The sequence below is a fragment of the Balaenoptera ricei genome, chromosome 5 (genome assembly GCF_028023285.1).
Source record: "Balaenoptera ricei isolate mBalRic1 chromosome 5, mBalRic1.hap2, whole genome shotgun sequence".
Classification (NCBI taxonomy): Eukaryota; Metazoa; Chordata; class Mammalia; order Artiodactyla; family Balaenopteridae; genus Balaenoptera; species Balaenoptera ricei.
Genome location: NC_082643.1, coordinates 111,510,631 through 111,525,734, shown reverse-complemented (window position 1 = coordinate 111,525,734; position 15,104 = coordinate 111,510,631). Strand labels below are relative to the sequence as shown.

General features: G+C 46.8%; 1 protein-coding gene across 5 annotated transcripts in view; it reads left to right on the top strand.

Moving 5' to 3' along the window:
- LEF1 (lymphoid enhancer binding factor 1) overlaps positions 1 to 14,853 on the top strand; it is a 117,485-nt gene extending 102,632 nt beyond the window's left edge. For all 5 annotated transcript variants that reach the window (XM_059923405.1, XM_059923403.1, XM_059923404.1 and 2 more), the window contains one exon: positions 13,669 to 14,853. In XM_059923405.1, the coding sequence (XP_059779388.1) occupies positions 13,669 to 13,748 (80 nt within the window). In that variant the 3' untranslated portion in view covers positions 13,749 to 14,853. The remainder of the gene's footprint in view (positions 1 to 13,668) is intronic.
- Positions 14,854 to 15,104: the final 251 nt, after the last annotated feature.

Here is a 15,104-nt window from a genome sequence, read left to right as displayed (position 1 = left end):
AAAGAGGAAAGGCCATCAAAATCAAATTAGTGCTTTAAAACATCTGATGGTTTTTATACCGGCTATGGATTTGCAATATAGTATGTGTCTCTCTCTTCTCTTCTTCCCCTTTTTGCCCCTTTAATCTTTCTCCATTCCCTTTCCCCTAACTCTTGTCAGCCATTCCTTACTGACCAGTGGCAAATCTGCCTGCTTCAGAAACAAACAAGTAACAAAAACCGGCAAAATGCCATCTTACTCTGCAAACCCAGGGCGGCATTGGAGGAGCTCAGGCTGGCCCAGGACCTGGAAGGTTTTGTGGTATAGAGACTTTTTCTCAGTTGAGATGACATATAGAGGCTTAAAAGTAATATATTTGTTTCTAGTGAGAAAGAGAGGGATGCTTCATTTTTTCTGTGATTTAAAAATGTGGCATGGGGACTTATGAACTGTATTCTATCAAGTTCTTTATTGGTAACCATTGCTAGATCTCACTCTCATCTTTATAGGTGATATTTATTTCATTTCTTTTTATTGTAGTTATTTGATTTTTGACCACTTGACCACCATCCCTGGCGGGAACCTGGCTTTGTAAATTGCCTCAGTCTTTGCTAGGCTTTGAATTCACAGTGTGTCTACACTGTGACAGTTCTTCTCAGAGGCGCTCCCTTTGATTCTGTTCTCTCTAGGAACCCACCTCCCAGTCCCGTCAGCTCTATCTTTTGGGTCTGTCTCGAGTCTTTCCTCTCACACTCAGCAGTTTCATAGCCCAAGATCAGGTGCTCAGACTTTCCATCTGGATTATTGTAATAAGACTTTGGATAATTTTCCTGCTTCCAGACTTCCTTTCTGCCAGTTCATCCTCTGTGTTGCTCCCAGAGGGATCTGCTGAAACACAAACGGATTGTGTCACTTCCCGACTTAAAAACGGTCAGCCCACCGTCTGAGGGACGCAGTGCAGACCACGTCAGTGTGGATCTGCGTCTACCCTGTCCTGGGGGTTCCACTCTCTGACCCGCCTCACCTCCGACCATGCGTCTTGGGCTCAGTCCAAACAAAACTATTTGCCGTCCCTGAGGCAGATGGAGGTTGCTGCACGTGCTGTCCCTGTGCTTGGAAAGCCCGTTTCCTCTGCCTGAGGGTGGTGTTTCTTAGGAGAAGAGCATTAGCCTGCGGGTCACTTCATTCTTGACTAGAACCAGATGACCGCTTAATCTTTCAGAACTTAATTTTGGTGCTCAAATTTCAGCGGACTTTCCCAGGGGAATCTGCAGAGATTTTGGTACCAAATAGATACGAATTTTGCATCAGCTGTTTGCCCCGGCAATCTGCTTGCGCTCTTTAATCTTCATTTTCCTCCACTGTAAAATGGGAACATAACCGCCACCCGCTAGGGCTCTTTGTTTCTCGTATGTGGCCTCCCTCCCTCCCTCCCTAGATGCCACCCCCAAGACCTGATACAGCTGCCTTCTCCTCTGTGAAACTTGCCTCATCCTTATTCACGTTCCCCAGGTTCTTCAAAATGTCATCATTGTTCTTTTATATCAAAAGTCTTCTAAACTAGCGCTGAGTGGTAGGCTTTTCTCCAGGTAAAAAGAAGATCAGCCCTTCATACAGGTGACCAAACAAGGTATCAGAAAGATAATATCACAGATGATGTTCATATTTAATTCAACTTAATGGCTATTAATTGAGGACCTCTTCTGAGCTGGCCCCCCAGCTTGGTTATAGGAGCACAGGCTCTGCCCCCAGGTGCTCATGGCATCATAGTTTAGAAGTAATTTTAGTAGCAACCACATGCTCTTGTACTTCTTCTTTGCGTTTTTTTAGAAGACTATTGTCCTTTTAATGACTAAACACTTAGGTATGGACAGCAGCCCTTTTTATGCTCTGCCTCGAAACAGAAAACCCTTATAAGCATACCGTGCTAAGGACCAACATGCGCTGATTTTACTCTGTCCTCTGTTTGCACCAAAATCTTCAATGCTGTTTCTATTAAAAATCATGCAAAAATGTATTTCTCTGCTTCATACTTTGATATTTGGTTTTAGTGTCCTTAATGATTAACATTATATAGTATTTTAGAGTAGACGATTAGGCTGAATGCATTTTTGTCCTAGAATGTATCCCAAATATCTCTTTTTAAAATCATGTTACAGTGATCATGGTGTTTTCTTGTCACTTACTTGTTTTTCTAAAGGTCAAGGTGTGTCCCCTCTGCCCTGCCCCAGAAAAACACAACAAAGTCTCCCCCCCTCCCCCCAAGAAAAAAATTTTCACCAGCGACCAGTGAGGCTCCCGTCGGCTGGGCTGCACTTAATCAGAGTCTCCAGTGTCCCACTCCCCTCTCGTTGCTGGATCAGTCATGCAGCCTTTGAAGTTCTGTCCTCCCCACTATCCTGTCTTAGAGAGCGGCACTGGCAGTCATCTGATAAGAATTACTAAGCGGAGAGAAGGTCAGATTTGCATTCGTAAAGATTTCGGAAAATTAGGAATGATACTATCCCTACTGTTTCCCCATCCCCTTCTTTGTTTTAGGAATTCAGAAACTTCTATCTGTGTAGTAGTTGACTTGTTTAGTCATTATTCCGCATTTATTGAGCACTTTATAAATGCCAGTTAGCTCCATAATACCTGGAAATACAGCATCGAACAAGGCTCAGAAGGTCCCCGCTCTGTACTGCTTACATCTCGGGCAGAGGAGTTGATTTAAAACAAACAGGAAAGTGTAAGTGCTATAATAAAAATAAAACAGGGAGTGACTTGAGGGTCGGCTTTGGCTTGAAGATCATGAAAGGCCCTTCTGAGGAGGTGACACTCAGTGATAACCAGTTGTTTTCCCTGGAGGGTATTGTGTGTATTGTTCTGAATGAAAGACCAGGCCAACAGGGCACCCTGTAGAAAGAGCTTAGAGGAGTGAGGCCACGCGGGCTCTCACATTAGCCCTCCCTGTGCTGTATGGCCTGGGGCAGTAGGTTTAAGCCGGAGACTGGTTCCTCGGCACAAGTGAAAGGGGCGCTTTGCTGGCCTCTAAGCTCCCGGCTGCATCAGGTCCCAACGTCCTGGTCTGCTTTGTGCTTCCGCGGGCTGCACTGCCTCCCAGTGTTAGTAAAGGGACTCGGGTCTCTTTTTTGTTTACTAATTTGTCGTCCTCATTCTAGGTCTGGGTGGCTCTGTATAACTATAAGGCACCTTATGATCTTGAAAACGACTTGCCCACGATGTGCTTGCTCTTCAAGTCCTGTATAGGTCACTTCCTGCCTACCCTCCTCCTCCACAGGATGAGTGCCCACAAGCACTGCCTCTAGTCTGGGGCTTTGCTTCCCCACTGATGCCATCATGTGGCTCCTTGTTTGTTTGCCAGACTTCGGTCCCGCTATTGCTGGCTCCACCTTAGAAAAAAGCCGCAGACAGATGAAATGTTTGATTAGACTTGATCCTGCACATAGTGTCTGTGAAAGCTCACAGGACTTGCTTTCAGTTCTGAAGGGAAGTTCTGAAGTCACGGCCCTCCCTGCAGGAAGGTAAAGCTAACGGAGCACGGTGCCCAGACAGGGAGGATGCCGTGACTCCAACGTGAAGGGACTTTTGAGAGGGTTTCCTTCCGCACAGCGCAACTTAACGTTATCCTGCTGCCCTTAAAGGAAGTTCCTAGTAGATCACTGAGCTTAGACAGCCATGATGTAGCTCAAATGCTAGGGAACTCTCATTACTCTGAACTAGAGTGGGACAGTGGACTATAAGGAAAAGACCCCACCCATCAGGAAAAGACGCCTCTGTGAACCAAAAAGCCCTCTGAAAACTTGTTTCTGTTCCTTGAAAGACATGAGTGTCACTTAATACTTTCTCATTTCATTGGTGGGAAATGCCATTGCAGTTGCTTCATATACCCAGCTGTGTCCCCATCTCCCTGTGAGCTTCTACTTTTGTGTATTCTATAAGAATATTCACTCTGGTGAAATCAAGTTGAAACAAAGAAATTAGCATTAACCCAGTCTCAACACCTTGCAGCAGACTTCTTTAGGATTATTGGAAACGGGATCCTTAAAAGACATTCCTCCAAGTTGGAGGTGATCCCCAAGCTGTGGGATCATTCAAGAAATCCAGATTCATCCTTAGCTTTTTTAACTAACTAACTTGCCACTTGTGGGAGCTGGGAGCCCAGGGCCTCAGGCAGTGAGACTTACACACCTTCTCCTGTGAAGGCCAGTATCATAAAATGCCAATTGTTTGTTTATTCACTCTGCCAACATCCAGTGAGGCCTACTCCTGCAAGTCAAGAACTACCTTAGGCAGTGGGGTTACTTGCTAAACGGACCCTGTCCGTTACCAGAGGCGCTCCCTGTTTAAGAAGATGCAGACGTACAAATGGATAATTATAAAATAATATGTTTTATGCTACCAAGGAAGTGCATACAGCGCAGTGTGTAAAAACAAAGACGATGGAAATCAGAGCGCGATCAAGGAAGGCCTCCTGCAGGAGGTAACACTTGCGTGTCCAGTCATGGGGGAATTCTTGAGTTTGACAGAACAATGATGGAGTTGCTTTGAGTTTCCAGTATTTTGGTGCACGTTTCATTTGGAATATGTAACGTCAAGAGTTTGTCAGAAGTCAGAGATTATCATCAAATACTGAACTTCCCTTTCTTCCTGACTTAATCAAGCTTCATAAAGAATTAAAGAAGCAAAGAATTAGAATTTTTGAAAAGCTGGAGAGAATTATCATTCTGAGTTTACTAACTTAAAAACTTTACAGGTTGGTTTACTAATATTTACTTTAGCAAAACATAAAAAGTCCACTATCTTAAAGTTATATAGATTGAAAAGATATTCTTATGATATTTCAGTGTATTTCATTTGATTATATAACGTCAAAGGTCTAGTTTAAAAGTAGAAACAAGCTATCTTTTTTTAAAAAGCAAAAAATCTCTGGTTAAACGCACCCAGAGATACATATAGGCACTCACATACAGACATACTTCTGTACACTATGATTTTAGCCTTGGCATAATCTTTAGCTTGCACACTTGCTGAACTGAGAAATTAATATATATTTTTTACTAAATAAAAACATTCGCCTTTATTTCCTTGGTGCCAAGAGGTGTATGGGAGAAGTAATTTCTAGTACAGTATAGAATGCAATAGTTAATTGTGCAGTGCTTGGATTTACATCTTTAAAAAAATTGTCTCTAGCTTTCCATTATAGACTGGAGTCATGTGCAGGACTAGCGAGAAGACTGTGACCCTGAAGGTCTTCTAGGAACCTTGTCTGAAGCTCAGGACTTAGCCCTGTCCTCTTAAGACTCAGGGAGAGGTCTAAATATTTTCAGCGGTCTCCTTGAGAAAAACATTTATTTCGTATAGTTTTTGAAGCTCACCCTGGGGAACTTGATGCTTTTGCCTAATCTTTGCTCTGAACTCTGTTCCCTAAGTACTTATGTAGTCACCCCCATTAAGTATCAGTGAGCCTCTGGGTATTTGTTCCTAGGTTGGCATGTCTAGTTAGAAGGCAAAGCCAAGTGCTTACAGAGTAGTAAAGTTGGAAGCAGCTAGAGAAATGGTAAGGCTTGTCCAAAGTCTCAGAGTAAAAATTAAGGCTTTGATAATGAGAAAGTGAAAAAACTACGCCCTGTTTTCCATCCTTCATCTTTTTGTCACACGATTAGGCACTAAGTGTGTCGGGCACTTAGCCTAGAATTGCCACTAAGCACACAGGAGACGGCAGAGTCAGGAGCTCTCGGGAAGGGAGCCGCATATCTGGAGGCGGGAGACCAGCACGGCCACCTGCACCCGGCTCAGTGCTGTCCCCAGGCTGCTCCTGAGCGCCCTCTGAGTGGTGGCCCGGACAGTGCAGGGCCTCGCCTGCCAGTTGGCCAAGCGTCTGGATCCTGATGGAAACGACTGTGGACGTGTCATTTGTCTTGTCAGGATCGCAGGTGTGCTGTGCCTAGGACACGGAGGTCTGTCCCTGCCTGGGGTGGTAGCCTACCCGCGTTCCCCTCCTCTTACGTCTGGCTGCAAACCCCTGCGAAACGTGTCATGAGTTAGCGGAAAACTTGTAGAGAATTCACAGGGCAATGACACTTGACTGCAGTGTTCTTACTAGGGACTTCCTAGTAAGACCGTTCAGCAGGAAAATTCAGACACTGATAGCAAGGGCAGCCTTGGTCACGCTGTCTGAGGCAGAGATGGCAGCCTCACGGCACTGTGTAGCTAGACTAAGTTGTGCGTGGACCGCAGGTTTTCAGGTTCTAACCATTCTCCAGAATGCCTTATGCTTGCCCATATGATGAGAGCCTTTTGATCACAAGGAGCAGAAACAACCCCTGCTAGGCTAAGGACCTCTATTTAAGGATACAGGACCATCGTGTGGAAGCCGAGGAGAGTACTAGAAGGTGGTCTTGGAAAACTGTCCAGACGCTTTTGCTGTCTCTTATATCTGCCCCTCCCCCAAATCACATCCTCCCCTTCTGCAGATTGGCCTCCTCAGTTCTTTGATCCACGTGTCCAGAACCCCTCAAGCTCACATGTTCTTTCTTACAGTACCAGTCTCCAAAAGAGAAAACTCTTTCAAATTCCAGAGAAGGGGGACTTCCCTGGCAGTCCAGCGGTTAGGACTCTGCGCTTCCACTGCAGGGGACACAGGTTTTTGATCCCTGGTCGGGGAACTAAGATCCCACATGCCGCGTGGCCAGAAAATAAACCAATACAAAGCCAAATTCGAGAGAAGGGACTCTGGCTAGCCCAGCTTGGGTCAAACTTCTACCCCCATCTGCAATCAACTGTGGCCACAGCAGATGGTCACACACAGTACAAGACAGCTGTCGGGGGCTCACCGCTCCCACCGGGGCTGTGTTGGCATTGGGATAATCAAGAGGGAGGCAAGCTGCAACCCAGCAGACGTCCACTACAGCTCACTAATAAGCTGGTGGCTGGGCCTGTTAGATCAGCAGACAGGGTGATTTTATCTAGGCAACTGTGCATTCGTGAAGGAACTGGGAGAGGATCATACATACAGTGAAAGCTTTTAAAATCTCTGTTGTGCTGCAGTGTCCTTCCATCAGTTCTTTTCCCCTCTTTCTTTAATGGTCAGAAGAGCTAGGATTGTGTTTAAGTTGCCTTGGGAAACAAACAGGAAACTGGACCCTTGGCTAGCAAGAGTGGTCACATGCCATTAAAAAATAATAGTAGACGGAGAGAAGAATGAGGCTCATTATTACAACCCTCCTGAGATACGTAATATTTAGTATTGTTCATGAAAGCCCTATGAAATTAAGATCCATGCTATTATTCTAATACTTCATAGAATAAAAAAATTATTTTGGACAAATTTAGTTTGATAGAATCCTTTCTCACTGAGCCATCCAGAACTTGAGGGAATCATCCTTCTGGATAACGGAGTTTCCCAGAGAACTCTAGGTTTACCTCTTTAAGTATCAACACATGTAATTTTTAATTTTCACTCTTGTGAGTGCACCTCTTTCTTCACCAGAGTACATGAAAATTAAATATTTCTTAATACCTCATGCCATTATTCTACAGTGTAGTGTACCATATGGTAAATGGTAACAAGGAATGGATGCTATTTGACCCTTCTAGATGACCCCAAATAATGGGGGTTCTTTAAAAATCTGCCCTTTATTTATTGTGTCTTCTTGTTCTGTCTAGGACTGTGTACCCCTCCCCTAAAGTAGTTTTCCCTCTGATCCATTTTGTAGATTTGGGAACCAGAAAACAAAGCTTATTTGAATAATATATACATTAAAAGTAAACGGGGCCTGAGTTGGCGTATGGGGGGTGCTCTTATTAGGAAGGGTAAATATGCTTTTTTTTTTTTTTGCTTGAATTTCTTGATAACTGCAGTGAGACCTTGAGGCCTTTTCACTTCCTTTTCCTCAGCTGTGTCCTTTGGGTCTGAAGCTGCCCGTCAGCAGATCCAGAGGAGTGGGGTGATCCTGCCTAGAACTTGTGAGCCTTAGCAAAGTCACTCTGTTCTTTTCGACAGAATGAGGAGAAAAAAAAATGAAAGCACCTCAGTCAAACAGTAGTGCCCGCTTTTTTGCTTAAGTCCTAAGTCAAATCTAACCTGAAGTTTTCTAAATTTTTAGATATAGTCTCCGTAAATATAATGACAAATTTTTTGCTGCCCTCTTGGGATTACTTCTTTTCCCAGCTATCAGTGTGTTTCTGCAGACGTTCTATTTTATAAGATATTTTGTAATATTTCATGAGAGATTTTCCAGAATTCTCTATTGGTCGTAATTTTCCACCGGAAGTTCTGTAAATAGTATAAATCTTGCTTTTACCCCCTGAACATGCTGTGTGAGATTGGAACAACAGAAATGGAACTAACATTTCTGGACCATGTATTCTGTCGTGGGTGCTCTAATCGAAGCCTCTCCATCCCGTCCTTGAGGCAGCCCTGTTCGGGGAGGGATCTCTGCCCTGTTAGAGGGATGAGGAGACGTCAGTAACTTGTCCAGGGCCACGTGGCTGGTGTGCAGCAGGGGCAGGTTCACACCTGGCTCTGTCTCTCTGTCACTCAAGTCTCCACCCACTGCAGTAACCAACATTCATTGCGCCCTTTCAGATGCCAGGTACTTGCCAAGCCTGTCACGTGTATTATCTCCTTTCATCCCCTCAACACACGTTATGAGGTAGAGCGACTTAACTATTTCCATTTCACAGACGGGGAAATGGGTGTGGCATGTTCAAGTAACTTGCTCAGGATAAGTCTGTCTTCAGAGCTCATGCTCAGAACCCACAACGCATTGTCACCTCCCTAGGCCCCATACACTTAGACACGTAGACTCGTACTACACGACGGTGGAAAGGAAAAACACACAGAAGTGTGTGCTCATTCTGTTGCCTCATTTTTAGAAGGTGAAGTTAGCATTTTTAGGGCAGGAGAACTTGTAGAGAGAAAGGTGAACTGGATAAAGAATTTGGAGGTGGGTAGATGAGTCTCCATAGTGGCTATCCTCCTGAAGCACTTTAAAGAATTAAGATGGGTTTTGAGGGTCTCTTATTCAAAACTTTCCTCGAGAATGTTTTGGTAGTGTTCCCAGCGGAGGTGAAGGTCTAGTGGGTGAGACCTACACTGGGAGGCCCAGCCAACCAACAATGGTGGTGTACATCCTCACAGGGAGACACAAAGGGCTGATCAGGAAGAGAAACCATTAGCTGCAGATGGAAACCAGCATCTCCCCCTCGAGCAATTTATCAATAGTTCCAGGCCTGCTTCAGCGTCATCTCGGCATTGCCGAAGTCTGCTTTCACTGGTCACAGTTACGCTTTGAATAACCGCACGGGAAGGAACCGCACAGATTCAGTGACCCTGCCTCGGTCTGTATAACCTGGATCCAACCCCGGGGCCAGTGACCCCTTGTCTCACTGACCCCTCCCTCCCTCCCTGCCTCCTCCACGTTCTGGGAATCATCTGGTGTCAGAGCTGTGGCTGGCGACTGGGGGACTGACGAGCTTGATGCTGGGACTTCAGGACTAGCTCAGCTGCAGAGGGAAGAGTCAGCGCTAACCTTCCTCACCACGCGTTATCATTTCTTCTTTTTCTCAAATACTGGGTAGTACTTACTTTCAAAGACCTGAAGGTGGCCTTTGTAGGTTATACTTTCCATCTTAGAGATTTAAGTTTCAAAGTTACTTTCTTAGGCCCTTTGTTCTCTCACCCTGCTTTCAAGCGGAGCGGAGCCTCTTGGGGTGGGCAGTGGTCCAGATGGAGACCACCTCCACCTCCGCAGTGATGCTGACTCGTGATGGGCACGGAAGGCAGGCGGGCGAGGAGAAGCAAATGAGTGATAATTTAGCCCCGAGGTGTGGTGGAGAGAACTTAGGTTTAGGGCTCAAAAGCTAATCCTGCCACCTGTAGGTTGGGTGACCTTAAGCAAGGCCTTTCGCCCCTCCCGCAGCGGGATCCTTCTGTGTAAACGTGCTGAAGTCAGCGGAGCTGTCGTGATCGCATGACGTCGTGTCCCAGCGCCTGGCACAGCAGCACTCAGCGCACGTTGTCCTTCTTCCTTCCTCCTCACCAGCTCCTGTGACCCATGGGGAACGAGGAGGCCTGGGGAATCTCTAGGGGCCCCTCACACCAGCCGCTCACAACCAGATGCCTCAGTTCCCTCTAGGACAACAGGGCCAGACCAGCTCTGCCGCGCTCGCTGCCCGCTCTGGAAGTCCGCTCCCTGCGTACACAGGCGGCTTTGTGCGGCACGGGAGTTCACGCCCTGAATGGCAGGCTTCCATCCGTCTGCCCCGAGGTGGGGCAGAACAACTTAGGCAGTAGGCATGAGGCGGTGTGTGCCGCTGTGAGGAGGGCGATCTTTGCAAAGCCTCTGCCTCTGTTCATCTCTCACAGACTGATCTCTGATACTCTCCCCTCAAATTTCACAGCGTAACTAAAAACATTTTAGAGTTTCCCACTCCTTGCTAGTAACATTTGGGAAGGGGAGGGAGGAGCTCTTACTCCAACCACCTTCCTTTTGGGTTACTCACCATTTCTGGACGAGGAAGTGAGGTTACAGGCACGGCTCCAGCTGAGCCGGTGGGTCCTGGTCACGCATCGCCCCTCCTCCCACACCCACCTCGGCCTCTCTAATGGGCTCATTTCCGCAGCCCCTCCTGTTGGGGGGACAGCCTGGGAAGGGGGCTGGGCCGCAGAACCTCAAGGATATGGGCTGGCCACGCGCTTGGCTCCCAGTTGGAGGCTCACGTTTGCACCTAAGAAGAAGGAATTTCCCCTCTCCCTCTCTTCAAATCTTTTGAGCCAAGGCCTAGAAGGCCCCAATGCCTCAGTCAGTGCTGGTCGTCTTCCAGACGCAGGTTCCTCTTGAAATCTTGAGATGTCCCTTTACCGCTTGGGCTCTTAATACGCGACTCTGCCTGTTTGGGTTCCAGCTTCCATTTGGTTAGTGGGATATTTTGTCCGGATTGGAGTCTGGTCCAGGAGTGGAGCTTCCTGGGTTTCAGCTGGACGGTGGGGGGAGGGCGTTTTCCTGTGCTTCCTTCACACCCACTCAGCAAATGGCCCACGTGGTGAGCGCTGGCGGAGGGAGCCCAAGCCTGACGTGTAAGACGGGGCTCCGAGCTCCCTTTGAAGCGGGCGCGGTAATTGCGGCTTTGATTACGCCGACTCCACCGCTGGGCTGGGCTGCGCGGGGCTCGCCTGGCCGGCCCAGCTTCAGCTGCAGCCCCCCGTGAAGACTTAGATGTGGGAAGTCTCCAGTCTCCCGAGCCTCATGCCTGTGGTTTCTTGAAAAGAATCTTGATTTGACCTGTTTTATGTCTGTAAAGCAACACTGCAAGGCTTTTTACCCCCAGTTCTCCCATCTGGGGGTAAGACGGGTCTGCCCTGGTGACCCTGTATTTTAAAGGAGCAACCAGGTTCAAATAAGGTGCCTTACTTGATAGACAGCTTCCTTGCCCATTTATTTAAATACCAGCTACACTATAAGGAGAGCACCCCCGGTGGGGAAGAGTCGCTTTTTGGTTGGCAGTTGTACAGAGCAGCTCTGAAACCAACTTTTCAGGAGGATTTGTAAGAGGATACTAAGATAATGAAACAACAGTGGGGAAATGTGAGACTGTAGAAAGCACTGGCTTTATTAGGAGATGTCGAAATTCTTCCCAGGGAAGCGCGTATTATCCTTGTGACAAATGGCCACTCTGGCCAGCCGGAATCGGGTTAGTAATCATGTTGTTATGCTCTCAAGAAGCGGGCAGGAGGAGGCACTTTGGGTGCCGTGAGGAGAGAGGACGACTCGATGAGTGGTCAGTGCAGGAGCGTGGAGGCCGCCGCAGGGCCACGCAGGCCGCTGACCGTCTGGCTTCGGAGTCAGCCTGAGGCTGGGGTGGGCATGGGTCCCAGCAGAGGGACAGTTTGTCTCTGTGAGCAGACAGACGCCCCTGGCGGCTGAGGCCAGTCTGTTCTGAACCACAGCGCTGGTCTCCAGCTGCTGCGCGCTCCTGGCCCGGGGCTGCTTGCCATTCCTCACCAGCAAGAGCAACCGGGTCCGGGCCTTTGAGAGTCCGTGAGCCCAAGCACGGTGTGAATAGGAGCCTGTGGGCGCTGCCTTCACCCCTGCCCGGGCTCTGCTCCTGTCTTCTTGGAAAGCCAGGGCCCTTCGCAGCTCTTCCATCCTCCTGTGTGAAGCATCTCTACCCTGCTTCAAGTTTAAAAATCACAAAGCTGTAGTGTGGTTTTCCCGTTAAATGGGGGAAGGTTAATTTTGCAGGAGAATAGGAATTGAAATCGTCATTGAAGACCTCATTCTGTTGAAGACAACATTCTGTGGCTGATATTCCTCCCATTTTGCTTTTGCTTGTTTTGTTTGTTCACTAGCCACCCGGGTAAACAGTTTCTTCTCAGCTCTGGTAAGTCATTTTGAGGGACAGCAGCGGTGGTGGTTGCCGTGATTCTGACGATGCTAACACGTGGCTGGTAAGAGCCCTAATAGCGGGGCTCACTCTGCGCCCCGCACTCTCTGAGCCCCTTAGAGGCATTGGCCGAGCCCGTCCTCACGGCTCCCGGGCTACAGATCCATCTTCTCTGAACAGCGCGGTGTAGACCGTAACTCGCTACCCAGAGTTGAGTTTTCATTATTAAACTATCTCAAAGCTTCCTTTTATTTCTCCTCTAAGATGTCTTTCCACTTAAATATAAAGCATAAAGGAATGCACTCCACTTTTTAGAATTAATTTTTTTTTAAAGGAAATGTCTGCTAATAACAAGGACACTGCAAGCACAAAAAGTTGAGAAGTGTCTGAGCTGCCAAAGACCCAGGTAGAGTAGGTGCTTCCCTGCAGCTGGACGAGGCCGTCTCCCCAGGTGCAAAGCAGGGGAGGCGGATGCTCTCCAGAGAGGAGGTGACCTTGGGGATGCTTTCACTTTCCTTTTGTCTTTGTCTCATCTTGTTGCAATGTTATATTTTATTTTTAATCACTTTTTAAATCTCAGATTATTAAAGCTTTGGGGATTTAGGGATTCTCCTTTCTGAATGCTCTTATCAGCAATATCTTTAAATACTTGTTGAGTGTACATTCCAAGGCTAACGTTAGAGATCCTGGTTGTTATGAAGGAAAAAACTCTTGAGAATTGAAAAGTCTAAGATGGGAGAAGCGTATGCACCTCAAGACTGAATATGAGCGGACATAGACCATCCCGGTCACAAGGGGGCTTGTTGCAGGAGTGTGAGGGGCATTGACTAACTTGCGTGTGGTTTAGTCTCGTGTAAAATCCTACAGTGGCTCCCCACAGTGGACTAAAAAGACCAAACAAACACTTTAGAATGACAAGTCTTTCCCTGATCTGGCCATTGCCTGCCATTACGATTCATGTTTGGCCATTCCCTCCTGATGTTTTTCCAACAGATTTTTTTTTTTTTCTTTTTTCACCATGATCTAAAGTATTACGTGTATTCACATCGTAACCCTGTACATTTATGTACAAATACATGGAACCAGGGTAAACATTTCAGTAAAGTACACTTATTCTCTAACATAGTCTGAGGATTTAGGGCTACCATAGGGCAACCTCTTTTAGCCATCACCAGATCAACAACATGGATTAATTAAATGCAGAGATCTTAAGACATGTGCTGTGTGAAATAGAGGTTAAAATCTGTAAAGGTCTGTGGCAAATTCACATTCACAGTACTTTATTTGTTCCTTCTTGAGGTGGAAAACGAAGCTCCTTCCCAACGTGCAAAGCCAAGGCAGCGACCCCGGGACCTCTTCTGGAGATGGAAGCTTGTTGACCACCCAGACTGTCTCCACGGCTTGCCCAGTCGACCCCAAAGGAGAAATGACACCAACTTCACCCTGAGGTCACTGCTAGAGACGCTGATCCATAAAGACAATCACTGCCAAACCCCCTTTCATCTACTGCGAGAGCCAAGTTCCACAATCAAAAGCATACAAGGTTTTTCAAAAGAAAAAAAAGCACATGAGAATGCTAGCGGGCCCTGGGTCAGCTGAGCAGCTTTCCTCCCCCGTCTCCGCCGTGCACTTCCCAGAGCATCCCGCCTCCATACCTGTAACCTCCTGGCAAGGACAGTAAGTTGGGCCGCTCTTGCCTGCCCCGAGCACCAGGAGCGGCCGCGGCACAGCCGTCAGCGTCCTGGGGGGAACTTGTGGAAGAGTTCCCTCTTTGTTTCTGGCTTCATGTTTGTTTCTCTTTTCCTCAAGCTTTTATTTAACAGTGCAAAAGGATCGATCTTGTTTGCTTCTTTTTTTTTTTAAACTTGAATTTTTAAAATTTACACTTTTTAGTTTTAATCTCCTTGTATATTTTGCTAGCAATGAGCTTTTTAAGTAAAATCGAAAGATCTGGAAGAGTCTGAAATAAAAACGAAATGAAAAGAAGCCTTCTTCTTTTGAGGGCTATCTTGTCCGCTAAGGGGCTTCTCCGTGAATTGCCTGTCATAATAGTGGCCTGTCTTTGTCAGGTGTCCGATAGAGCTAAGTAAACCTAACAGTCCACTGTGTGGGTGGCAGTTGGCAGTCCTCTTTCATTTTATTTTTCTTATGATCTCTTCTTTTTTAAATGGTAAACCTTAACAGATACCTTTCAGCAGACCAGTTTGCAGTGAATTTTCATTTCTTTCCTTCTCACCCTCTTGTAAAAAGCCCAGCACTTGAATTGTTATTACTTTAAATGTTCTGTATTTGTATCTGTTTTTATTAGCCAATTAGTGGAATTTTAAGCCAGTTGTTAAAATGAGCATTGATGTACCCATTTTTTTTTAAACAGCAAGGCACAGCCTTTGCCCAAAACTGTCATCTAACGTTTGTCATTCCAGTTTGAGTTAACGTGCTGAGCATTTTTTTAAAAAAGCTTTGTAATAAAACATTTAAAAACAAGTCTTTTTTTTTTTTTTTTTTTTAAAGAGTGAAGTTCCTGATAACCTGCAGTTGGTAATGGTGACCTAAATCCATAGGCCAGGCCGGAGCTGGTGTGTCCGCATGACAGGGGCACTGCCCGTGAGGCTGCCTCGGGGACAGGCCCACACCCTCCCCCCGTCTCCAGGCTATGCAGTCCATAGGGGTCCTCCTGCAGCCTGGAACCCCACCTCCTCCTCTCCCACGGGTAGATGGAAATCAGGGCCACAGGA